Genomic DNA, 26,032 nt, shown 5'->3' with positions numbered 1-26,032 from the left:
TTTTTTTGTATTTTAATTTATTAATGTTTACATTAGTCACTTATAAGTTCATGACTTTTCTTTTTTGCATAATAAGAAGTATAATAAAGAAGTTTTTTGATCAATTTTTATATTCTAAAACTGTTTTGTATTTATTAGTATGTTAAAAATTATTTATTTTACAAATAGATTGAAATTTGTTTTTGAAATATTATTTTACTTTTTTAAATAAACCTATCCTATAAATACTTAAAGAATGTTGAGGAACCTCAAAGATGAAATATTATTTATTATTTGTTTATAGAAATAACGAATTTTAATAAAAGATAAATTTTGACATAAGCTTTATTAAATAAAAAGAAAAAATTACAATAATTATTAAACCAATATAAACGCGAAGACTTTGTTAATACGAGGAACAAAATAATTCATTTTTATACATCTATGTTGCTTAGTTTCTAAATATATGCTTTATTAAAAGAAACTTCGAAGTCATTCTAATTATATATAGTAAAATTACATCCAAAAATTACTTGTGAATAAAGTATATTAATTTTTTATTTATCTTTTTCTATTTTCAGAACAAGCTACAAACCAAAGAAATGTAAATTATATATGAAGATGGTTTGAAAATACATCAGTCAGATAATTAGACCAAATTTGAAATTTACATATAGTTTTAACAGAAAAGCAATTTTACAATTTATAAAAAAAAATTGAAAAATTAAATGATATTATTAAGCCTAATGTTTAAATTTGTCACAAAATTTTATTTATTATTGTTTTAACATTGCTAGCTGTTTTTATTAAGTAAAGGCAGGATATAAAAAATAAGCATTATCGTTGTATTATAAATTAAACAGATAGATCATAATATAAATGCAATATTGAGTTATAAAGTAATTCATAAATCGTCTCAACGTATTTTTCGCAAATAATCAGGAATTGCTTTTATTTGTGTCAGAGTTAATTGTATAGTCTCATTTAAACATTTTATTCTAGAGGAAGCATTTCTCCCCTCCTCTCCTTTTGGTCGTTTATTTTTTAGCTTTTGCCTCAACAAATTAAAATTAAAAAAAGGAGCAAGAAAGAGACAAAAATTACGCCACATTATTATTAATAAGGATAAAAAATTGATATTTGTTATATTTTGAAATTTATTTTCTAATCCTGTTTTTTATAAGAACATTTATAGATTAAATTGATGCAACTTTTTGTAAATTTCATTTTATTGTAAAACAATTTATGGACGTAAAATATGTATTAAATTGTTTTAAATCTGATTTACTCCTTTTTTAACATTTACTTTATTTCAGAAAAATAACAGTTTTAAGATAAAAAACATTTTAACTAGTAAAAAATTTAAAACGAATTAATTTATCAGTATTGATTTTTAAATAAAGAATGTTGGAGTATAACATGTCAAATGTCATCCAATTATTTATCAATGACATTCGACTCAAGATATTTGACAGGTGACATTTGGGCTATAAAGGCAGTAAATAAATAAACTCGAGTTTTCTAATAACAGTTTAGCGTACAACAAAGATATCTTTAGAAACATTTATACTATTCAGTTATGTATTTGTTCTTTTCATTTAGATTTTTAACAATTTTTATCCATGTCTTGTCCCACTTTTTTATACATCATTTTTGTGGTTAGAAATTTTTAAAGAATAACGCCCATAAAGGAATCTATAAGTGCTCCTTGGGCATTTGTTTTTTCATTAAATCTGCGTGACAAAAAGTTCAAAATTTGTATTTTTTGTTACGACGTCATATTGCTCAAAAGCTTATTTTAGATCATCATAAATAGTTCACCGTATAATTATTTGTTGTGTTTAATCCTTTAGATTAAAATTTTTTTTCTGTATATACTTTGATAAAAAAACTATTCTAGATGATAATATAAATGCCCAAAAAATTAATTAAATTTTTAATATATCAAATTACCTGTCAAAAAAAGGATAAAATTTTCGATCTAAATAATATTATTATTTGTTTTTAAAGGCGGTTTATTATTTTGTTTGATTTTTTTCATATAAATAAAAAAAAAAAATTTAACCCCATGAAGAATTTTATTAAAGAAATGATGAACTTATCTTTTAAGTTTTTTAATATTATGTTATCACGGGACCCAGATTTAGTATCCAATCAAGCCATATCACCATATTCATTTTCTCAAGCATTGGGAATCATTGCCAATGGTGCAGACGAACCTATGCAGAGTATATTTCTTAAAAATTTGGGATTTACAAACAAAATCACTGAATATAATGAAAATTCATACGTACTTTATGATAAGCTAATTTCAGATAATAAGAAGTACTTAAACGATTATTCGTATAAAAATAAGCACCTTACCGATCCACGATATAAAATTGAAGGAAATTTACGAGTTCAAAATTTTTTACTTTATGATAATAAATTTACTATGGAAGAAAAATTTGAGACTCAGTTGAATAAATTTTACGATGTAAAATTTATTCCTTTCGATTCAAAAAATATAGATCAAGCAATATCAAGATTAAATGAATTTGTTTGCTTATCTACGGACAATAATATAAAAAAAGCTTGCGAAACTATCTCCCCAAATACTTGTCTTTTATTGATGAATGTTTTACACTTAGATATTAATTTTAGTCGAAAATTTTATACATGTAAAGATGTTTTTAACTCATTTACGGGTACAATTGAACACGATATGATTTATAATTGGGACGAATATGAAACATATGAAGACGAGAAAAAAATTGTTATAAACAATCATTATACTTACGGAGGGCTATCATTTTTAGCTGTTATGCCTAAAGATATTTCCTACTGGAAAGAAGTATCAAGTAGCATTTCTAACAATGATGAATTAAACGATCTAATGTCTAAAATGGAATGGAAACATTTAAAGTTGACATTTCCGAAATTTGAATATGAAGATGAATTGAATTTTAGTGATTATACTAGAGACCTGGAACTTGAGGGTATACTAAATAGTCTAAATTTGATACCTGGAGTTGATTTTGATAACATAAAGGTCAAACAGAAGTTATATATTAAAGTTAATGAATTTGGGACCACAAACAATAACTTTGTTGACCACTGTACCAGGCGAGGAGGAGAATTACATGAGGAGCTCAAAATTGATAAACCTTTTTTATGGTATATCGTGACTAATCATAAAAATGAAAGTACAAAAAAGATTATTTTTATGGGGAAATATCTACATCCAGAAAATTAAAATTAATAAATCGTTTTAATAAAAAAGTGTTTTTATATGAAGTCGTTAAACATTATTTTTCGGCTCTAGAATCAGACTTTTTTAAAAAAGCTCCCTGTATTAAGGTGTCAAGTGGCAAGTTGCCGTCACAAACATAAACATCGGGTTCAAGAATTAATGATATCAATAAAGTGTCCACTATCTGAATATGATAAATATAGAAGGGTTTGATGGTAATTACTTTTAACAATAAAAATGCAACTTATGACAGTCAAAAAATTAGATATACAAGAGCAAATTTAAGACTTTCATAAAAAACGGGCGACAATAGAATATATTTAACTTATAAAATTCGTTATGTTTTAATACGCCAGCAAAAGATGAGCTGATTGCACCACATGTTGTACTAAGATCCATTTCTCTTTTATTATCTTCATTAATATTTCCTAATTAAATTTTTCAAATGTTACATACAATAAGAACCAGAGTGCCTGAACCACATGTTGTGCTGAGATTCATTTCTCTATTGTTTATCTTCATTGATATCTTCCGATTAGAATATGTCTAATTATATGAATAATGAGATCAAGGTGCAAGTTTTGGCGACAAACCCATTATGTTTGCACACAATCAAATGGTAATGCTATCAAAGATGTTTCAATTGAAACTAAGAATGTATTACGCTTTAATTATAAAATTATCTTTGGCGAATCTTTAAGTGTTTTAGTAAAATTCTGCGCATTTAGTCACAGCAGAATTAAATCTATTAAAAACGCATCTCGAGAAATAAAAGTGATAAGTATAATTACGTAGGGCAATAAAAAGGCAAACCTCCTGGGTTTTACATATTGAGACTTTTGTTTTACCAAATCGAGAAAGGCTTGGGATGCCACCTTATGTGAAAATTTCTTCTCGAATCGTTTGTTGTAAAAGACAAGATTTGTACATATCCATAGTAGCAGGTCTAGTGGTTTAGCAATGTAATAAAGCATTTGACCACGGAAATTATAGTTTGTTTCTAAAATTTATTTTCATTTGCCCGTCTTATCTAATTATATACATGTTCTCCAATATATCTTCAGTAAACTATATTGCTCTCGATATTTGTATCTTAAATAATAAATTTTCTGATACGGAAGTTTAATTAAGATTGTAAAATCAACCTTTAGGCAACTTTGCCACTAGACAAGCAAAAGGTTTCCAACTTATTATAAATATGTAGGTACCATGAAAAATTATTTGAATAAATTATTTTTATACAAAAACCAACAAAATTAATAATATTTTTAATTTCTATATTTTAAATGTATTTTTACAATTAAATCTATTCAGAGGTTAATTTTTATCGATAAGTAATTTCTGCAAAAAATAATATAGAGGAAATAGGCTTGATAGTGTAAATTCTATTCCGTGACGACACTTCAGATCTCTTTCTGATAGTCAAGCGAGGCGCTCTCAAAGGTCTTTTTAGATAGAAAATAAATATTCGACTAGTATTTAAACCTCCTTTAATCTTCTTCATGGTACTTAGTGACACTGATCACAGGTCAGCATTGGGGAATATTTTTGTTTTCGTCTACGAAAAATTTAAAGTTTAACTGTCAATGGACCATCAAGGTAGTTTTTTTTGTTATTTTTGTCAAAGGTAGTTAATCAATGTGATTCTTAGTTTTTTTTTCAAAATTTCTGAAGAATATAATATATACCTAATATATCCGGCACAATATAGTCAATTTTTTAGCAATTTAAATCTATTTTTTTTACGATTTTTTTAGCTATGCCATTTAGTTTTTATATTATACGTACACAATCTAAAAATTACATAATAACATATAGAGACACTAGCGTATGCACACCCGTTCTGAGAACGGGTTGTTTGTGTTTGCATGGGTACATGTTTTAATTTTATCACATTATATTTATTCTTTAAAAAAATGGCATAGTTTTTGTACGCTCACGGCGCATTTTATCATCTTTTATCTCATCCTTATTGGAAGAAAAATGGCATAGTGCTTGTACGCTCACGGCGCATTTCTTCATCTCTTGGCTCTTATGGGCCAATTAGTTCACGTAGAACTACATTTTTAGTATTGCTTCCTCTTGTCCCCAACTTGACTCTCAAGTTTTCACTCTTCTTCACTCTTGACAAAGCTACGTATAATTGACCATGAGAAAATACATCCTCAGGCAAATACACTCCCACTTTGTCAAAAGACTGTCCCTGTGCTTTATGTATTGTCATCGCATATGACAATACCACAGGAAACTGTCTTCTTTTAAGTACAAACGGAAGAAGAGTGTCACTTGGCATCATGTCTATCTTTGGTATAACAGCAAGGGTGCCCCTTCCCCTTCCTGTTATTATTTCACCTAAGATGTAATTATCTTTAAGACCTTTTATCTTCAATCTGGTCCCATTTAATAATCCATTCTTAGGATCAATATTGCGTAACAACATCACTATTGCCCCTATCTTCAATACTAACTTATGTGGAGGAAGTCCTGATGGCTGTTGCATGTTCAAGAACTCAAGAGGAAATCTCAGTTGTTCTTCGATATCCTCTGATTCTATAGCATCAGAACTCACATATACCCTCGAAGATCCATTAAGTAGGTTTAACACTTTGGCATTCAATTCATTTGCATGTTCATTTTTGCTCGTTAAGATAATCTTATCAAACAAAGAATCATCACCTGCTTCAATTTTGATTGTTCCAAAAATGCTATCGACTATGTCCCCTTCTTCAAGATATTCTTTGGGTATCTCCACACATCCTTTACTATCTCTAGTACGCCCCTCGCCTATATCTAACAACCACTTATTAAACTCCAATTGATTATATGATCTCATGTTCGTTTCAAGCTTTAGTACACAGACATGTACCCAAAGTCTTGAACTAATTAATGAGTTCTCGATGATATCATTTGGAGTACCCTTCATTACAATGGTTGATGTCTGTCTAAAGTCACCACCCAACAATAGAGTTTTCCCTCCAAAGACATCATCATTGTCACAGAGTCTTTTAAGCACCTCATCTATTGCGTTCAATGCATGTTTTGACATCATCGAAACTTCATCTATTAGCAATAAAGAGGCCTTTATTATTCTCTCTGCTTCTGGAGTATTTTGCTTTAGTCTAGATACGCTGGTCTCTGTCAAAGGAACAGGAAGTTTCATACAACTATGCATTGTTCTTCCATCTTTTAATAGATCTGCAGCAATTCCTGTAGTGGCCATCTGTATTGAAGATTTTTTATTCTTATTTAGATATTCAATCAGGACATTGTATAGATATGTCTTTCCTGATCCAGCTGGTCCATCTAAAAAGAATAAATTGCCTTTTTCATCTATACTATCTGTTATTGTATTAAATGCATTTCTCTGTTTTTCGTTCAAAGAGGATATCATCTGATCTAGATCATGTTCAATGCCAGAGACGGCTCTTTCATTCTTGATATAGTTAATCGGCTCATCTAAACCCAGAGCATTTAAGCTCCATCCATGAGCATTAACTATATCTTTTAATCTACTTAATATTTCGTCTCTACTATTCTGATCTAGATCTTCAGACATATCTCCAAGATACTTCTCAAAGAGTTCTTTGGTATTTTTAGGCTTATTAAAAGCACAAATATATCCAAACAATGCTCTTATTATTGATGGGGACTCGGTCGATACGGCCTCATCCAAAGCCCTTTCCCATTCTTTATCATCTTGAAGAAGTCCTCTTTCTTCCACCGCCTCTGCGAAAGAACTGTAAACTACACCATTTACAGTTCTCAAATCCTCATATGACTTAGCCCCCTTTACATTGATCAATAGAACTCTGAGGCTAAATCTTTCCTTCTCTATTGGAGATACAGAATAAAGTCTAGTAATTATCTTACTATACTTATTCTTTCTCCTAATCCATTCTCCCCTTTTATATGTATAGTGATAGGGTATCTCACTATACGAAAATCGATGTGCTCCTTCATCAACTTCATTCAATTTGAAGTAGGCTAAAAGAGGAGTCTGTCTAAGATCGGACAATCTAACGGCTTCCTCTTCTCTGCCTTCTTCGAAAGTGATCAATTGTTCTTGTGGAAGATGCACAGGAAGTCTATGGATCTTATGAGATCTTCCATGCATCTTGTATTCCACTAATCTCCAGGTAGCCTCTGGTGCTGAGACATATCTGGAATTCACAAAATGATCAATTTCATTGTTGTCAGTTATTCTCATTTCAGCACAATCAAATCCCTTGTAAATATACTTGAAAATATACTTTACTGACTTGATAGAAGTACAAACTTCTACATTGATATGACAATTGTATTTTTCAAGTAGATAAGCATTATAAGGGACCACGTTAGCATTAGTAACAATGTTGCCTCTTACATTGTACTCGACACCCCTTATTCTTCGGTACTCAGGATATCCGTCATTATTAATCTTTGTTTCGTTATTATATTCCTTAGGATATTCCTTGGTGCAGAGACCATTTTCCATACATGGACTTGTCAAGTTATTTAGTCCACATGGTCCATGAATCATATGTTTTGTTACACAGGTGTGTAACACTTCATTTTCCATGGGCGATGGTATTTCTGCACTTACAAACTTATCTATTCTTTCTTCATCCCGAATCTTATCCTTTAACATTATCAATATGTGAGCATGGGGAAGTCCACGTTTTTGGAACTCAATAGAATAGACATGAGCCACAACTTCCCCAAATACTCTTCCTGACAAAATCTCCCCCATCATGCTTTTTAATTTCAAGTTGAAGACCTTTGCTACCAAATCAGGCCTATCAACTGCAGTTTGTCCCTCAAATAGATTCTCCTTTATCTCCTTCCAATTTGGATTGCAAGTCATAGTAATGAAAAGATCGGGCTTGCCGAAATTTCTTACGATAGACATTGCATCGTGGTATCTTTCCCTCATATTTCTTGGAGATCCCTGGAAGCTTGATGGTAAAATTACAGGCTTAGCATTACTTTCTATTCCATTGTTCACATAATCTACTAAGCCTTTGTAAAGATCTACCCTCAACTTCTTCTGATTTAACTTTATGAAGTTTAAGTTATTTGCTTCGACTTGTAGATATGAATCTACAATCCATTGTTGAAATAACTTTCCTCCATAGAGTAAAGGATTGAACTTATCTTTTCTTATAGATATTTGTGCTACTTTATATTGTAGTAAAGATATCTTCTGTGATTCCCCATGATAAGACTCAATCCTTAAATTTGCGTTCCATCCAGCTTCGCCATGTGGATAGAACAAAGTATACGTCATTGGATCTAAATGTGGACTTAAAATATCCAAATGTAAATTATCAGAACTAAGACCCTTGCTATATACTTTAATGTCCCTTTCAAATGGTGGTTCTCCATTTGGATCAGTAAAAATCATTGCGATTTCACTTGTAGAGGGAGCATTATATCTTCTCTGATCTCTTTCTAAATTCTTATTAAAGACCATAGAAATGTCTTTAACTTCTTTTCCCATCTCCTTTTGCTCCTTTATTACTTCAGACATATTCTTGTATGCATTGGAATATGGATTGGCAGATCTTATAAATCCATCTAATTTGCTCATGATATATATATCACAATTTCTATTAGATGGATTCATCATTCTTTGAACATTTGCCATATCACTATCTACTACATATAATTGAGCATACTTCTTTGGTGCATTAGAGTCCATATTATTTACATTATAGTGTTATGATACACTTGACCATGTATTTTAAATACATACGGTCCATTGGATACAGTTTCTATTTGAGCACCAAGAGAAGCAAAAGAAAGAGCAGCATTGTAGGATCTAATATTATCTCTGAAGTTTTTTGCATCTTTATTTTTTCCTATATATAAATTCTTAATGTCATCTGGGAAGTCTCTTGTTCTTTGTAATTTAACTTTCCCAAAATGACAGCAGCTTTTGTATAATCCATTGCTGCTTGCTTCTCCAGCAAAATGTAATGCACCACAAAAGGCACATTCTTCTTTCAGATCTCCACAATAATGTTCAGCATGGTTTCTGCTTGTGATTCTACATGCTAAATCTAATCTTTCCGTAAGAGCTTCTATTATTCTGTTATCTTTTAAGTCATCTAATTCTTTTTTGTTGTTTATTGGTTTGCTTGGTGTTTTGTTGTCGCTAGAGAAACTGAATATAGAATTCCTTTTTTTTGTTTCTCCAGCATTTGTTTTTTTATTTTTTTGATTATATACAGAGGTGTTGGCCTCATAGAAAATAACATTGTTATTTTTTGTATTACTACATATCTCCTGAGAGATAGTAACAGTTGCTTTGGGTTGTTTATTCAAATCGTTGTTTGCTTGATTTTTCATAAACATAATGAGGGGTAAAGAAAAAAAATTTATTTATAGTTTTTGAAATTCCATTTTGGGAAAGAAGAAAACAAAAATGAGACTATGATTTTTTAATAAATAGCATTGATATTAGTCTAAATAAAAATTAATTGAGTTTGTTATTCAGTTGATAAATTTCTAATGTTTGTAAATCATCTTTTTAGTGTTTGTTTCTTGTTTTGATTTTTGATTTTTGATTTTTGATTTTCCATTTCTGGTAGGAAGAATTAAAAAGGAGCAAATGTGATTTTTAGAAGTTAAGTATTATTATTGAATCAACATAGCAGTGGTAACGTTAATTCAGTAACAAATTTTAATCCAATTGAGTTAATTTCACACATTAGTAACAAATTTTTTCTACATTTTGTTTCATATTGTTTTTGTTTTCATTCTCTAAAAGGAAGAAATTAAAAGGGAGAAAATCATATTTCTAAGCATTTCGAAAATGATTTATAAATAAAATGTAAATAACGTATCTGGTCTAAAATTGTCTATAAAATACAGTGAAAGCATTTAATTTTGTTTTAAAACAAAAATTATATCATTTTAAATTTTCTCTTTTTTTGAGTTTTAGGGGTAAAAAATTAAATAAAATTCTTTTATATATATGACTAGCGTATGCTTTCCCGTTTTGAAAACGGGATCTAAAAGTTTAGTTTTTTAATATGTCCCTAATTGGTAATTTTCGTTAAGTTTCCATTTAAGGATAATGAATTTAAAAAAAGAAAACATGATTTTTAAAAAACTTTTTAGCAACATATAAGAAGTTATGTTGTTTTAAAACATTAAATAATCTCAATGAGATAATTTTGGGAACTTCTAAGCTCAATTTTTGACACTTACATTCAGCTTTTTCTTTGGTTAATTGTTTTTTGGATTTTTCGTGGAAGGGTTAAATAAATTCTAAAAAACGATTTTGACGATATTTTGGAACTGAGTTTTACAAAAATAATAATTAAATCAAAAAAGTATTAACTAATAACATACACACTTAGAATAGTCAAATTAAAGCAATAAATCTATATTTGATAATATATTAACGGAAGAGGCACAAAATGTATCGTTTAGAAATTTCAAAGTCACAAAAAAGAGGGGTAAAAAATTAAATAAAATTCTTTTATATATATGATTGTTTATTCATTTATTATCTTCATGTATACATAAACCATAAAATTAATAACTTGTTGTAATGTATTTCACATTTTTATAATTGATTACAATAAAAAGACATTTTTTTTGGTACAAATGTGTTTGTATCTTGTAAGAAATATAGTCTGCAATACAGTATTGTTTATATATCCCAATATAGTTGCCGCGCTAATTCTTTTAATATTTCTTATCTTACTATAATGACTTACTCTGATTTTTAAAAAATTATGTTTCAAAATAATACTTCTTGAACGACATTTTTGCTATAAAAATATTTATTTTAAATGGTTTTTTAGATGTTATTGTCATATATATTCCTATGTCGCGGATCGGATTTTGCTCTTCGTAGTTTATGAATTCTTCGGTATTCCTTGTCTTATTTAGTTCCTTCCTCTACCTACTTCTTCGGCAAAAAACCTTATCAGCTATACCAAACTATCCTCTCGGCTTTCCTGGTCGTAACCTCTTCTTTAATTCGAGAGACAGAATATAATTCCTTCTTTGGTCAATTAAAAAGTGGTTTGCCTTGAAATGTTGATTTGAGGCCCTTGATATCTTTATGTAATACTTAGTCACTAATCCGTCCCATGTCATTTCATATACCTACCATGTTTTGAATTTTATATATTAGTGTCAGTTAATTTGTAAAAAATCATATTTTTTTACCCTTCATACTTGACTATAGTAAATCGATCCTGGTCATGTTCCACCTTCATATATTATTATTTCTCTTTTCTTATTGTTAAATAACAAACCTCATGCTTATTATGAATATCTTGTATATTTATATTTTTTAAACATCTCTCTTATTTCAGCTCGAATATTTTCCACAATCTCATGTATCTAGTGCAAAAGTATCTTCTATGACTTTTTAGCCCATACTTGACACATAATGAAAAATTTATAAATAAACCTATATTATGTATCTTAACATATATAGAAATTCTATTACAATGTTAATTAAATGATCTACGATGTAACATTGTTCCTCTCGTCTATATAATTATTCATATTCTGTGAAAAAATAAAAAATTGTTCCCTTAGATCAATAAAGCAAGAGGTAGGAAACCTCTTATAAATAGATCAAAAGGATGGATGTGATCCTTATCCAACTGGTACTGTGATATTATTACTCACTAAAACTCCTCCATTTAATATAAGAAGAATCAAATCCTCCGTATCTATTGGGCTTTAAAAAATAATTTTACATCTATACCTCAAATCGCGTCTAAGAAACCTCATGGCAGACATAAATTGTAAATTGGTCTGATAATTTTAAATGAGACATCGTCGTACTAGCCTTCACCATCATCTCGTTTCTCATACTCGATTCATACACCACCATTCGGCATTTTATTGTATTGTTCACTGGTTCGGCGTCTGTGTTACAGGATAAAGTTCACGAGGACAATATTGCTCTACTTCGTCATATCTCAGAATCAACTTAAGGGACACCAACTTAGAACTAATTTTTATGGCTCTAACCAAGTTGTACCCAGTAGATACTAACATGCATCACTATTTCACCCAAAGAAGATAAAGGCTTTTTATTACTTAAGATGCGTTTACAATAAATGCTAGCTTCTTTATGGCCAAAATTATAGGTTCTATGAAGTCGATTTTATATTTTTCGTTACTATTTTAAGTATACGAGTTGTTCTATCTGCCTTGCGGAGATAAAAACATTTGGTGGCACAGCCATAACTTTTAAGTAATTAGACTGGACGCAGATAACGTGACCTTTAAATAATTCTTTTCTCATTTATTATTTCAAAGATGATCCATGATAAATTTGTATTTTCATATTATCTATATTTTTTTTAAAAAATATCACTTCTGACTTTTGAATTATACATTATATTAAAGCCTAATTTTATATTATTTTAATGGTTCAACTTTATTAAAAGTAAATATTTCGTTTATATAAATCTTCATCGTCTATTTTTTTTTGAGAAATTAAATTTTCCAGGACCAAGTCAAAAAGTTCTGACATATGCTTAGATATCACAATATTAAATTATTGAATTAATTATTGAATTAATTTATTAAATTAATTTATTGAAGCTTATAAAAAACGCAGAAAAGTTTAGATGTTTTAAATATTGTTATACGAGTTTGCACATTAAAAATCTCTAGATGTTTTTTTAATTGAAAGGTACAATTTTATATTTATAAAATCTAATTATATTGATAAATTACTACAAGATGATCGAAATATTCCAATACCAATTTTATTGTACTTAGTTGCTTTTTACTTACAATTACAAAAACATTTTTCTCCTAAAAAAATATAAAAATATTTGGGAGATCCGGGGATTGAACCCGGGACCCTTAGATCTTCAGTCTAATGCTCTCCCACTGAGCTAATCTCCCTTACATTTTCTTATTCTTTTGTTTTATCTTCTGTAAACTTTTTACTACTTCATTTACTGTTTTATATTCTACATCTTCAAGTAGTCCTTTTAATAATTCATTTATAAAATATTCATAATTGGGATCTTCAATATATTTCTTATTATTTCTTACAATGTTGTACACTTCTCGTCTATGTTCTTGTTTAGTTCTTTTTTGTACTTGACGTACTGATAATTTTCTGAGTTGTTTCATAAGAAACAGGAAGTTATTACTGAAAATAATATCATGACCAATAATCAGACAAATCAACTAATTGGTAAACATTTAACTAATGAAACTTACTATTAGAAATTTGTCCATTTTACAATACTTTGACAAAAAAAATATACTTGATTCTTGTTTTCCCAATAGTTAAAAAAATAAACAAAATAACACACTTTACTTTTAAACTAATTAACACACTTTACTTTTAACTTTACATTTAAACAAATTAACAAGTTTTGCTTTTAAACAAAAAAACAAGTTTTACTTTTAAACAAAATAACAAGTTTTACATTTAAACAAATTAACAAACTTCACTTATGATTCTCACTAGTCATATTTTCTTACCCTCTAAATGAAAGTCTTATACACTGATCTTTTTATCATAAAACTCACTGATTCCAAACTCCAATTCTTAAACTCTTCTTCTCTTAAAGAGTCCCATGTCATCAGATCTCCAACTGTCACTTGTTTCTCCCTTTTAAATCCTTCTACTTTACTCTTCGGTAATCAAAATGGTTCCCTTATAAAACTCTGTCTAAATTCTTTTTCTCAACATATCTTACATTCTTCTAAAAATGTTCTCTCTTCTCTTTTCGTCCTCGATAATTTTATTTATTGCGGGTACACTGACGGCACAATCATAAAATTTAAATATTCTTCTAATTTATCAATTTTCAAATCTTTTTCTCATACTCTACCTATTCTCAATCTTATTAGTAACGGCGAGCAAATATTAATAAGCGACATGTCTGGTAAAGTAACAAGTTACCCGTCAAAAATAGTTTATGATCTTATTAACCCGATTTTCGTATATAAATATTACATTTTCATCTCAGAAAAGAATTTTTTATATTGTTTAACACATAATTCGTTAAGTTCGTATTTACAAACAAATACTAAAATATTAAAGTATCAGTTTACTAATAATGGTGGTGTATTGTTTATAATGTTGTATGATAGTATAATTGTTTATGATTTTAATAATAAACGAGAGATACGTAGTATAGAAAAAAGTTATATTGATTTTTTATATGATGAAAAAAATAATTGGATAGTTGGGTTTTATGAAAAAAGTAAAGAGAAAATAGAGAATGTTTTAATGGATGAGTATGAAGAAATGGAGAATGTAGTTTTTGAAGAAAATAAAATACAAAATAGAATAGTTAAAATTACAGAAGATGAGGAATATAATTTTAATGATGAAAATTACTACGACGAATATGATGATGAATACTACGAGGATGAATTAGAAGAGGTGAAGAAGCCTAAAAAGAAAATTAACTCCGATAGAAATCTAAATATTAATAATAAGTCTGATAAAAATAGTACAGAAAAAAATTTAAAAAATTTATTTAACAATAATAATACAGATAATAATAAATACGATAAAACTAAAAATAATATCTACGATATTAATAAGTCAGATAAAAATAATCACAAACTTTTATACAGAAAAACACTCTTAAGTGACGAATCAGAAGAATACACTGACTCAATTCCTTATATTTCAATTTTCCCCATTTCTAATCCCCCAGACACCCTTTTTTTCTATTCTAACGTAGGTTATCTCCTATCAATCTCTGCTCCCGATTACAACAAAATCGAGTTGCGATTTCACGACAGATCTCTTCAAAATATAGAATTCAATGATTTTAATAATTGCCACATGGGCAAATTCCTCAATTCTACCATCTTAATTTACAATAATAAATCCATATTTTTCCATGGCACTTTTAAGTGGTCAAAACCAATATCAGGAGATATTATTGTAGATATAACAGATAAGTTAGTTATAATTTATGATAAGTTTATAAGAATTTATAATTATAAAGGTGACGAGATATTTAATTTTTATATTAGTGATGTTTCTTATATATGTTCAGATAATAATGAATATTTATTTATATTTTCTAATAATTTACATATTATCAAATATACTGGTATATTTGATATAGTAGATAAAGAAGTGGTATATTTACCGGGTAGAGTCCAATGGGCGACTTTTTATGAAGATGTAGTGTATTATAAGATTGATGAAGATATATTTATATTATATAAGAAATTAAGTTATAATATTTTACAAGGGGTTAAATATCCCTTGACTGTTACTGGTGGTAGATTGGTATGTTTAGAAGAGAAGAAGAAGATTCTCCCTGTTCCCAATATTGAGTATAAAAGATTCCAGAGTGTGACAAGGAATTTATTATTAGAAGATAGTATATCAGATGAGACAACATTATTTGATAATCCCCAATAAACTTATTAAATAAGTTATGTAATATAATTAAGTTATTTTATATAAATATAATAGTAGTATACATATATTATATAGATATATTTTAGATATCTTTTTGTTTCATGAGGTGATATAGTCTAGTGGTATGATGTCTGCTTAGGGTGCAGGAGGTCCCGGGTTCAAATCCCGGTATCGCCCAAAATTTTATACTTTTTTATATAATAAAACATCTTATAATATATAGTATTATATCAAATATATAAATTTTACCTATTATATCAAATACATTTTACATCAAATATTTTTTTTTTATATTTCTCTCTTTTTTTTACCCCACAAATGGGTAAGTGAAATCTTTTGATAATTTTCTTAGGAATAAATCACAGAGGAGAACACAAAAGGAAGAAATCTGGTGGTAAATCTGTCCTCCACAGGAAGAAGCGTAATAATAGAAGGGGCAGCCAGATGGCTGCCACTAAAGTCGGCTCTACTAAAGTAGTAGAGAAAAGGGCCAGAGGCGGGAATAAGAAGTATAAAGCTCTCAGACTCAATGAAGGGGAGTTTCTTTATAAATCTGGGAATATTATAAATTCTTCTAAGATTATTGAAGTTATGTATCATCCTACTAATAATGATTATGTAAGGACTAATACTATTACTAAGAGCAGTGTGGTGAAGATAAGTAGTGAAGGAATAAAGATCCAAGATGAAGAAGATCTTAAAGAAATGTATGAGAAAGGGTATCTCTATGCAGTAATAAATAGTAGGCCGGGACAAGTAGGGAAAGCAGAAGGGGAGATATTACAAGGGAGTAAGTTAGAGTTTTACACTAATTTATTTAAGAAGAATAAAGTTTAACTTAAAATAATAATGTATTATATTTGTAATATAAGTTGTAATATAAAATATATTTGTAATAATGTATTGTTTATATATATTGTATTGTATTAAATTAATATTATATTAATATTGTTTATATATTTTAGAGTTTATTGTATATGGTCTGTATGACTCCTTGTAAATTATCTATTCCTTCTTCTATCTTCTTTATTACATTCTCTACTGTCTGCTTCTCTTCTTCTTTATACTGGACTACTATGTTCACTCTCTTCTCACTGGGGTGGGCTATCGTGTAGCCACAGAAGTCCAAGTCTGGGCTGTAGGCGGAGATCATGTGCTTCAGGGGATTTATAAGTGTATGATCTTGATCAGAGACAGAAAGAGACAAGTCATTAACAATTAAGAAGGACATAAGAAGGGTAAATAAGATCAAGACAGTTATATATTAATTAAACATATTTAATATATATTTAATATATATTATTTTATTTATTGTTGACATTGTTGATATTGTTGATGGTACTCAGAATATTCTGCATCTGTCATCTTCTTACTACTCCACTCAATCTTAAGCCTCTCTGTCTCATGACACGGGACTACATGAAAATGCACATGGAAGACACTCTGATAATTCCCTGTATTCTGGAGAATATTATACTTCTTAAACTTATACTTCTTCACCATCTTAATACACACAGACAGAATATCAGAGACTTCATGATCTTCATACTCATGGAGAGAAGGATGATGCACTTTGGGGATGACAAGAAGATGACCACTGGAGAGAGGAAATCTATCCAGGAGGACGAAGGAATGAGGGGACTCATAGAGGACACTAGAAGAACCAATCAAAGAACAGAAAACACAAGAACTCATCTAAAAAAGAAGGGGGAAAATATAATACATCAAATTTAATATAATACATCAAATTTAATGCTAGTTTATGCGGATATTTTTTTGATGCCGAATCTGACAAACAAATTCTTATTGGTAGATGAAAATGTAAATAAAAAGAAAAGGAGTCTCAGATCATGAAGATGCACATTATCTACACAGTAATATTAGTAGGACTAGGATATTCCATATATCTCTACTACATAGTGAAATAAAGACTAGTTACTATTTTTTAGAAGTTTGTATGCTTCATTGATCTTACTTGTTATGTAAGATGACCCACCTGTGTCTGGGTGATTTATCCTCATTAATTCTTTATATTTCTTGTGTACTGAGTCTCCTTTAGAAACTTCCAAGACAAGGCGGGCTTCTTTTAAGTCCATGACTCTAAGAAATGAACTATACATCTTATCTAGAAAATGACCATTTAGTTTACTCAGAGTATTAAACATATAAACTGGGGTATAATAAACAGTATAGAATAAAATAAAATACTATATATATAATATATTACATATTTAATTATACTACACTAATATAAATATTATACTATATATAAATATTATACTATATATATAATATATTACATATTTAATAATATATTTTATATTAAGTTTATTCTTCTAATATTTCTACAATATCATCTTCTACAATATCATCTGTAATATCATCATCTACAATTTCATAATTAATATCACTAGTTAAATCCACTTTACAAATCGGACAGAAATGTTGTCTCTCACACCACTGCTTAACACACTCCCCATGGAATACATGTCCACATCTCAACTTCTTACTAGGCTTCTCATCTTGACATATTATACACTCCCCTTCTTCTTCTCTCTCTGATATCTCATCTATCATTCTACAAATCTTCAAATATCTTAAAAACATCCTCACTTTCATTACAAGCTTCTCTAATACATTAATACCAGGTCTAAACAAATTTAAAGGTATCTTATATTTAAAACTTAAAAACAAAAAGAATATACAATAAACTATCACTAGACATACTAAATAACCTATTTCTAATATAAACTTATATACAGACTTATTATCTCTATCTTGTATCTTAATATAAAACAAATTCTTAATACTTGATATAAAAATAGTAACAAACTCGAAACTAAACAAGAAATGTAAATCAATCTTATCTAAGAAATAATAAGCAAGTAAAAAACTCATTAGTGACACTAATGAATTAGAATAAATATTATCAGATCTAAGAGTATTAATCCACTGAATAGTCCTGAAACACAAGATTAAAAAGAAGAAGATTAAATTTCTATAATTAATATCTCTATTGAATAAAGTCAAGACTAATAAAATGTCAGTCAAGAAGAGATAAATATTATCATTAATAATAGAAACTTCTTGAGATCTGATATCTTTATAAAAAAATAAAATGAAAGATTGAGAGAGGGAATAAATAAGAGAACAGAGAAGAACACTGTGAAGGAGATGGAGTAAAGGACTAGTATTAATAAGAGAGACTAAAGAGAAGAAAGAAGAAGAACGAGATTGGTAAAAAGAAAGAAGAGGAATAACAACAGATAAAGACATAATCAAATGTAGACTCTTCATAATTTAAAAGGGAGGGTGTAAAAAAAAACTAAAAATAAACTCAAAAAACAAAGTCAAATAAATCTAAGTCAAATATTTAGTGTAAATCTAAGTAAAATAAAACAAACAAAGTCAAATATTTAAAAAAATAAAATAAAACAAACAAAGTTTTTTAATATTTAAAAAAATAAAATTTTGAATTAGCATAAAGGAGAGAAAACAAAAAAAAATAAAACGAATAAAATTCGGCTAAAATCAGCATTAGTGTAAAAAAAAATAACAAGAAGTACAAGGAGTAGAACTAAACTATAATAATACATATCATATAATACATATAATTTTCATTTTAATTAGTTTCTGTTGTGTTTGGATCTCAAATGTTGAAGTAGTTCTGTCCTCGTCTTAAATTCCCCCTTACAATGGTGACATGTGCGGAATACTAAATGGTCTAATTTATAATCAGACGAGGGCTTCTCTACTGGGACACTTGTCTCTGTCTCCTTCTTCTCTGTCTTGATTTCTACTACTACTTCATGTCTTATTTCTTCTACAAGGAATATATGAGACTCCTTACTCTTCTCCTTGTGCTTCTTACTATTGTAATGATCTCTGAGTGTATTGAGACTCTTAAAATCTTTATTACAATCTCTACATTTCAACAGAGGTCCACAAAACTTACTAATAATATTAGTATTGACACATACATTACTAGTACTAACATCATTATTTAGACTTTTATGCTTCTTAAGTAGTCGATTGAGATGATAATAGAATTCATTCTTCTCTTTATCATTCTTGAAATATTTCACTCTCAATTTACTTAGACTCTTACACATTTCTCTATTCTCATTCATTTTAGGCACACTGGTCTTAGCAAACTGGTTGATCTTGTCTATAATATCGTCAGTGAGATCAGAATAGAGATGAAGAGGAGGAGGACTGTCTAGTATGGTCTGGTAGGCTACATTGTAGTCAGAGGACTTGTTAGATCTGAAGAGAGTAAGATATGAAGACTTGATTTGGGAGAGAGAATGGAATGGTGTGACTTGTAGGATATCGTAAGGGGACTTGATCTTTGACTGTCTAGTGCCCATACGGAAAAAAGGGATGTAAATGTTAATAGAATGTGATTACGCATACAAATGTATTAAAGACATGTGTAGAATATGTTATAATTACACATATGATATATTGTAATATAAACTATAACTAATAGAATTAAAATATGTTTTATTTAATCCCCATTTTTTTGAATGTCTATAGAAAAAAAGAGAAAATTCTGGTTATGTAGAAACACTCTTCTAGAAATGATTTCTCAAAGGGGTTACACTTCTGACCAACTCCCTCTCCCATATCCATCTTTCATTTCCCTTTTCCCAAATTGCGATAAAGACGTCTCTTCTATAAACTTCGTCTGCAAAAATAACCAAACTTTAGTAGCCATTCATTTTATAGACGAAGACAAAATTGGTAAAAGCGCTATCGAGAAATGTATAGATTACTACAAGAACATGAATATAACACATCTTATAATCGTAATAAATCAGAAGATGAGTGCTACAAGTCAGAATATTGTACATATAAGCGATTTAAAGATAGAAATATTTAAAGATGAAGAATTATTATTTAATATTACTAAACATGTAAGTGTGCCTAAACATAGAATACTGAGTGAAGAAGAAACTAGAAACGTGTTGAAAGAAAAAAAAATGACTATTGGAGAAATGCCTAAGATATTGAAGAAAGATCCTGTGTGTAGGTTTTATGGAGCTGAGAGTGGAGAAGTTATAGAAATAACTAGGAAGAGTAGAACAGCGGGAGAAAGTATATATTATAAAGTGGTAGAAGATAAAGTACTAAAATAAAAAGTGAGTTATAATATAAAAAATGTGTTAAAATGTATGTAAATATATGTGAGAGAAGTGTGTTATGTACAAAATAAGTATGCGTATTTAAGATTTATTCTTATTAGGCGACATATACAAGTGTGTTATATCTTAAAAAAAGATGATTAGGGAATATCTACATTTATTAATATGAAAAGTAGTACCACTGGAGGTCACAAATGAAAATTAACATTTTTATATTCTATAATTGAACGTAGAGACCATTTTTTAAATAACGTGTTATATATTAACTTGGTGTAATGTCAAATTTAATTTATCGCCCGGGGAAGAGGCTTGAAGAAGAATTAAATTTATGGTGATATTATTTACAATAAAAATCACAAAAAAAAATTAATTCAAAGGTCTTTTTCGTTTCAGCGTCGTAATTTTAAATATGTTAGTCATTTCACGTATTATACTCAAGGCACTATGAAATGACATGGACTTGTTTATTCTAGACGAAGTATCTTCATTTCATTATTTTTAATATGAGGATAAATGCCATGTAGGCATTTCACATCTGGTCCTTCGCTTCTCTATCTAATATTGATAATCTTTAATATATGTAATTCCAAGTAAATTATAAGACTGTATGCATTTCACACCTTGTCTTTCGTTCCTCTATCTAAAATTGATAATCTTTGATATAATAAACTCTAAGTATTTATATTTGCTATACATATAATTCATCAACAACAAGCAATGTTATCATTTCAAATTTCAATATCAAACTAAATATATATTTTCAGAAGCCAAAATATATGAGCTTGATTTAAGTGTAATTTTGCTTAATGCTCAAACCTGAACTTTAAACATTTAACTTAATATTGATCAAGTCATCATATGATCTCTGTCTAATTTCCTGCTAGCATTTTTAACAGCGTAAATTTCGCACTCTAAGATGATTTCCTATCTTAAAACTTATAGAGAATCTTATGATTTTCATTTTCTAAAATTTAAAAGTTCATAATGATCGCCAAACTGTTTGAAAGTCTTACAATATTTACAAACTAACTATACTATTGCGTTTAAAACATAAAATATTAATTGGCTAAAATATGATTTTTTATTGATAAATATTGCAATGATAAAACGAAAAAAAAATTAGAAGTAAAAATGAATATGAATGAGAAAATCAGAGATAAATATTTTCAACAGATTTAATTTATTTTATTTTGCTTTTTGGTAGGAAAAAAACCAAATAAAATTTTTTGATACATATATTGACTGTCTGAAGCTTTTTCCTTCCCAAAATTATATTATATGTATCATGTCTTGCATCTTAATACAAAATTCGAAAAAGAGTTCTTTATATGTTGTTTTATTATATTAGTTAATACATTAGCAATCTAATATATATAGTAAATTGACTGAAAATATAAAACATTATTACTTTATAAAGAAGGTTTACATAAGTTTCGATTCTTTTTATAATAAAAATAATGTGAAGTAAATAAGTTCTTTGTTTATTTAGATATAAACAATGATGTGTAAAAACATCAAGATAATATGTAAGATGTAGAGGTTTTTGGCAAATTTACACTTAATATCTTGTTTAGCAGTTTTACTTATATTTATATTTATATTTCATCTGAGAATGCATTGCACAAGTTTAATATTACACGGCTTATCATATTGAATTTCTTTATATTTTTATAAAATTAATAAATGATATATAAAACAGAAGTACATTTTCAATATTTTAAATATTAACTTTTAAACTTTGATATATCTTAATAAATAATAATAATAAAGGCAGAAACTTTCTTTATTAATATCATTAAAACCAAAAATTTAAAAAATATTAAACTATACTCAAAGCAAAAAACTCCGTCTTAGATTTTTAAAAATCAAAAATTTAAAAGTTAATGTAATCTTATCAAATTTTAATGTTTATTGATTGCGTTTGTTTACGAAACAAACAAAAATATAAAAACTAAAAAGATTAATGTATAAAACAAAATCTCCTTTTTTAGATTTTTAATTATAAAATTTTAACTTTTAATATATTTTTTTCAAATTTTTAATGTCTATTGATTGCGTTTTGTTAAAAAAAATAAACCCATAAAATCTATTAGTAAAAAAATTTCAGATATTTAAGCGTTTATCTCTACTATTTGTATTTATTGAATCACGATTAATAATTGATATGCCATGATTAAAAAATATAAACAAACAAAAAAAAATCACATTAAAATTAGTATTATTTAGATAAAAAACAATAATTTAAATTTATTGTATTTGTTTATTGTTTTTAAACTCGAGTATAAAAGGTTTTTTGAGGTATACCCCAATGAATGTATCTTTTGTGATGTTATTTAGTTTATTATCTAAAATTGTTTTTGTTATTGCTACACAAAATAAGCAAAATGCTCGAAAAATAATGGCGAAAAGTGGTATTAAACCTAGAGCAGACGGTGACACTCCTGCTGAAGATGGTGATACTCCTGCTGAGGGCGGAGATACTCCAGCTGAAGATGGCGATACCCCGGCTGAGGGCGAAGATACTCCAGCCGAAGATGGTGATACTCCTGCCGAAGATGGCGATACTCCTGCTGAAGATGGCGATACCCCGGCTGAAGACGGTGATACTCCGGCTGAAGACGGTGATACTCCGGCTGAAGACGGTGATACTCCGGCTGAAGACGGTGATACCCCTGCTGAAGATGGCGATGCTGAGAAACCAACTCCTGCTGAACTAAAACTTAAAAATCTAAAAAGAAATTGTGAATTTTCTCCTTATCTAGCTACAGCTGAATAAATTTTAATAGTGTATTGATAATATATTACTTCTTTTATAGTTCAATATGATGGTATTTGCAAAAGTTCGGTCTTTTGCCATTTTTAAACATGTCCCGCAATATGGTTTGCACATGCGTTTGTTTATAAAACACGCCAATTGTTTATATCAATTATAAAATTTTAGGATTTTTTATACATTAAATAGAACTATCTATGTAAAAATTAGCTATTTTACTAAATAATATCAGGAATTGACATATAAAGCTTACTATTAAATTACTGTAAAATTTATTGAACGTTTCTTCTATAAAGTGATCATAAACTTTATTCAAAAAGCGTTTATGTGGAAATCAATATAACAATTAAAATAGACGATCTTTTTAAGAAAACTGTTACAGTAAAATTAAATCTAACATTTTAATAAATAGACTATGGATATTTGGAAATATGCTTTGATTTTATACTAATTTATATTACACACAATTAAATTTTAATCTCTCTTATAAATTTTTACAATGTGGGATTTATAACCCATAACAAATAAATGGTTTAAATAATGTTAAAGATAATTGTTAGTGGGGTTAAATTTATTAAATATATATTCTCAACATCCCCGCGCTAAATTTAGAGCTGAGTGATTTAATTATCTTTACAACTTCTAACGCCTACTACTTGGCTTTCAAAATAAAAGTGCATTTTTTTAAGTTAATTGACCATGGGCTGCGTTTTACCCTTTCGCGTCTTACTATCCCTTCTTGTATTGGTATTTACGGTACTTCTTTTCCTGTTAAATACATAAAGTCATGGGCATGTGATTATTCTTTACACATGTCTTCCCATCAATGAAATCTAATTTTTTCCGCCTATTTTATTTTTCTACCACAACATAGTTTATTTTTGATTTTCTTCTCTTTTAAATCTCTCTGGATTTTTATACACTGGCGGTTCAGCTATCTTGCCACGATAGCTTTAAATGTATATAGTAGGATTACCACTATACTCAATCTGTGCATCTCTTATGCCAGATTTTATTACAGTCAATACTGTTTTCTCCATAGCTCTTCATAGCTACTCTACGTCTTCACCTATCCGGGTCCTTCGACTGATGCAAGTCTTCCCTTCTCTTCTATTAGACAACCAACCATCCCATTCTAACCTAAACTGCATTTTCTTACGTCTCATGCCTCGACGGAACTTACAACCTCTTTTTTTGTTTTTTGTTGGGTTCAATAATTTTATTCTCCACCATGTTAAAGATAATTGTAAGTAGGGTGATATTTTAATTATATATTCTCAACACATATAATTAAATATAAAAATTATAAGTTTTTTGGAACGATTTAAAAATCATAAAAATGTCTGATTTATTTTTGTTATTAGATCATTTTAAGCAAAAAAAAATTTTATGTCAAAATGCAAAAAAGCTAAAAAAGAGTTCTTGTAAGTTAAAATTGAAATGTGTTAACATCACATACATATTATTAATAAAATATATTACAGATTATTTATGTCAAAACATAACTTGAGGAATGTTTTTAAAAAATATGATCTTACTCTCTTTCACCGATCTTCTTCAGAATGTTTCAATCGCCTTGTCTATCAAATTCTGTGTCTTTTTTTAAAAAATTGACATTCCAATGTTTTACGATATAAGAAAAAACCAAACTAGTTTTGATTATTCCACTATATCGAACATTTTCCTTTAATTTATTTTTATACAACATTAGGAGGTTTTATTTTAATAATTTCCACTATATGATTAATATTAAGTTTTTCTCTAAATTATACTGTGTACGTTACCCATGGATTATTAACCTTCGTAAAACTCCTATCTTATCTATTGTGGTTTTAACTCGCATGCTTTTGACTCCAGTGTGCGAATTTTAATCCAATTTTTTTATCGTTTCGTATAGCTTTTACTAAATTAACATTTTCATGATTTTTGAATGCCATCTCTTAATGTTCAAATTATTTTATAAGTCTTATCATTGCTCCTATGTACTTCGTTTACCTTCTGCGCGCTATCGCTATAAATTTACTCCAATCATCATGTTTAATATAGAGTTCTGTTTTGTTATTACTTGCTATCTTTTCAACTTTATCATATTTACACACATTTTGTATAACTTACAATTCCTGACGCATATTATTATCTAAAACTCTTTACGGTATCCTATTGTGAAGAATACAGGAACCAAAAGACTTACTCGTATTTCTTCTCTAATTTCATAAGACCTAACTTACATTTAAAAATATGTAATAGCCAGACAAAATAGCTTCTTTCGCCTTTTTATTATTTATCGGAAAAATCTTACAATTTTTCGATATATTCTCAATTTGAATTTAGATAGCCGGCTAATATAATTTCTTGATTATTATACTAAAACTTTAGTATACTTCATGGCTTATGGTTTTAGACACTCTTAAAAAATATTGCCTCTCTTAGATCTGACCGCTATAAAATCTGTTATTCTTCGACGTCAGCTATTTCAACATGCTTTCTACGTTTGCCCAGAATCTGCCTATTTTGTCGCGCCTTTA

General features: G+C 28.4%; 11 protein-coding genes and 2 non-coding genes across 13 annotated transcripts; 6 read left to right on the top strand and 7 right to left on the bottom strand.

Moving 5' to 3' along the window:
* Positions 1–2,047: 2,047 nt before the first annotated feature.
* On the top strand, positions 2,048–3,214 carry VNE69_12185 (serpin-type proteinase inhibitor 12; the record flags this gene model as incomplete). The annotated part of the gene is made up of 1 exon (XM_065475273.1): positions 2,048–3,214. The coding sequence occupies one exon, from the start codon at positions 2,048–2,050 to the stop codon at positions 3,212–3,214; it is 1,167 nt and encodes a 388-aa protein (XP_065331345.1).
* A 9,798-nt stretch (positions 3,215–13,012) lies between these two features.
* On the bottom strand, positions 13,013–13,084 carry VNE69_12907. Its single transcript has one exon. It is a non-coding gene; the product is annotated as a tRNA-Phe (tRNA).
* On the bottom strand, positions 13,085–13,318 carry VNE69_12184 (uncharacterized protein; the record flags this gene model as incomplete). The annotated part of the gene is made up of 1 exon (XM_065475272.1): positions 13,085–13,318. One exon carries the CDS (start codon positions 13,316–13,318, stop codon positions 13,085–13,087), a length of 234 nt encoding a protein of 77 aa, XP_065331344.1.
* A 364-nt stretch (positions 13,319–13,682) lies between these two features.
* VNE69_12183 (WD40 repeat domain-containing protein) lies at positions 13,683–15,587 on the top strand (the record flags this gene model as incomplete). Its single annotated transcript, XM_065475271.1, has 1 exon — positions 13,683–15,587. One exon carries the CDS (start codon positions 13,683–13,685, stop codon positions 15,585–15,587), a length of 1,905 nt encoding a protein of 634 aa, XP_065331343.1.
* Positions 15,588–15,692: 105 nt separating this feature from the next.
* On the top strand, positions 15,693–15,764 carry VNE69_12906. Its single transcript has one exon. It is a non-coding gene; the product is annotated as a tRNA-Pro (tRNA).
* Positions 15,765–16,031: 267 nt separating this feature from the next.
* On the top strand, positions 16,032–16,424 carry VNE69_12182 (ribosomal protein eS8; the record flags this gene model as incomplete). The annotated part of the gene is made up of 1 exon (XM_065475270.1): positions 16,032–16,424. One exon carries the CDS (start codon positions 16,032–16,034, stop codon positions 16,422–16,424), a length of 393 nt encoding a protein of 130 aa, XP_065331342.1.
* Positions 16,425–16,548: 124 nt separating this feature from the next.
* Positions 16,549–16,818, bottom strand: VNE69_12181 (DNA-directed RNA polymerases I and III subunit RPAC2; the record flags this gene model as incomplete). The annotated part of the gene is made up of 1 exon (XM_065475269.1): positions 16,549–16,818. The coding sequence occupies one exon, from the start codon at positions 16,816–16,818 to the stop codon at positions 16,549–16,551; it is 270 nt and encodes an 89-aa protein (XP_065331341.1).
* Positions 16,819–16,895: 77 nt separating this feature from the next.
* VNE69_12180 (HIT family protein) lies at positions 16,896–17,282 on the bottom strand (the record flags this gene model as incomplete). The annotated part of the gene is made up of 1 exon (XM_065475268.1): positions 16,896–17,282. One exon carries the CDS (start codon positions 17,280–17,282, stop codon positions 16,896–16,898), a length of 387 nt encoding a protein of 128 aa, XP_065331340.1.
* Positions 17,283–17,518: 236 nt separating this feature from the next.
* VNE69_12179 (DnaJ-like protein) lies at positions 17,519–17,752 on the bottom strand (the record flags this gene model as incomplete). The annotated part of the gene is made up of 1 exon (XM_065475267.1): positions 17,519–17,752. One exon carries the CDS (start codon positions 17,750–17,752, stop codon positions 17,519–17,521), a length of 234 nt encoding a protein of 77 aa, XP_065331339.1.
* A 163-nt stretch (positions 17,753–17,915) lies between these two features.
* Positions 17,916–18,884, bottom strand: VNE69_12178 (E3 ubiquitin-protein ligase; the record flags this gene model as incomplete). The annotated part of the gene is made up of 1 exon (XM_065475266.1): positions 17,916–18,884. One exon carries the CDS (start codon positions 18,882–18,884, stop codon positions 17,916–17,918), a length of 969 nt encoding a protein of 322 aa, XP_065331338.1.
* Positions 18,885–19,213: 329 nt separating this feature from the next.
* On the bottom strand, positions 19,214–19,957 carry VNE69_12177 (DnaJ-like protein; the record flags this gene model as incomplete). The annotated part of the gene is made up of 1 exon (XM_065475265.1): positions 19,214–19,957. One exon carries the CDS (start codon positions 19,955–19,957, stop codon positions 19,214–19,216), a length of 744 nt encoding a protein of 247 aa, XP_065331337.1.
* A 159-nt stretch (positions 19,958–20,116) lies between these two features.
* VNE69_12176 (DNA-directed RNA polymerases I, II, and III subunit RPABC1) lies at positions 20,117–20,728 on the top strand (the record flags this gene model as incomplete). Its single annotated transcript, XM_065475264.1, has 1 exon — positions 20,117–20,728. The coding sequence occupies one exon, from the start codon at positions 20,117–20,119 to the stop codon at positions 20,726–20,728; it is 612 nt and encodes a 203-aa protein (XP_065331336.1).
* Positions 20,729–23,042: 2,314 nt separating this feature from the next.
* VNE69_12175 (putative SP-containing protein) lies at positions 23,043–23,510 on the top strand (the record flags this gene model as incomplete). The annotated part of the gene is made up of 1 exon (XM_065475263.1): positions 23,043–23,510. The coding sequence occupies one exon, from the start codon at positions 23,043–23,045 to the stop codon at positions 23,508–23,510; it is 468 nt and encodes a 155-aa protein (XP_065331335.1).
* Positions 23,511–26,032: the final 2,522 nt, after the last annotated feature.

Source organism: Vairimorpha necatrix, chromosome 12 (assembly GCF_036630325.1).
Source record: "Vairimorpha necatrix chromosome 12, complete sequence".
Lineage (NCBI taxonomy): Eukaryota > Fungi > Microsporidia > Nosematidae > Vairimorpha > Vairimorpha necatrix.
Note: the sequence above shows the minus strand (reverse complement) of the source record. Positions and strands in the feature narration are given on the sequence as shown.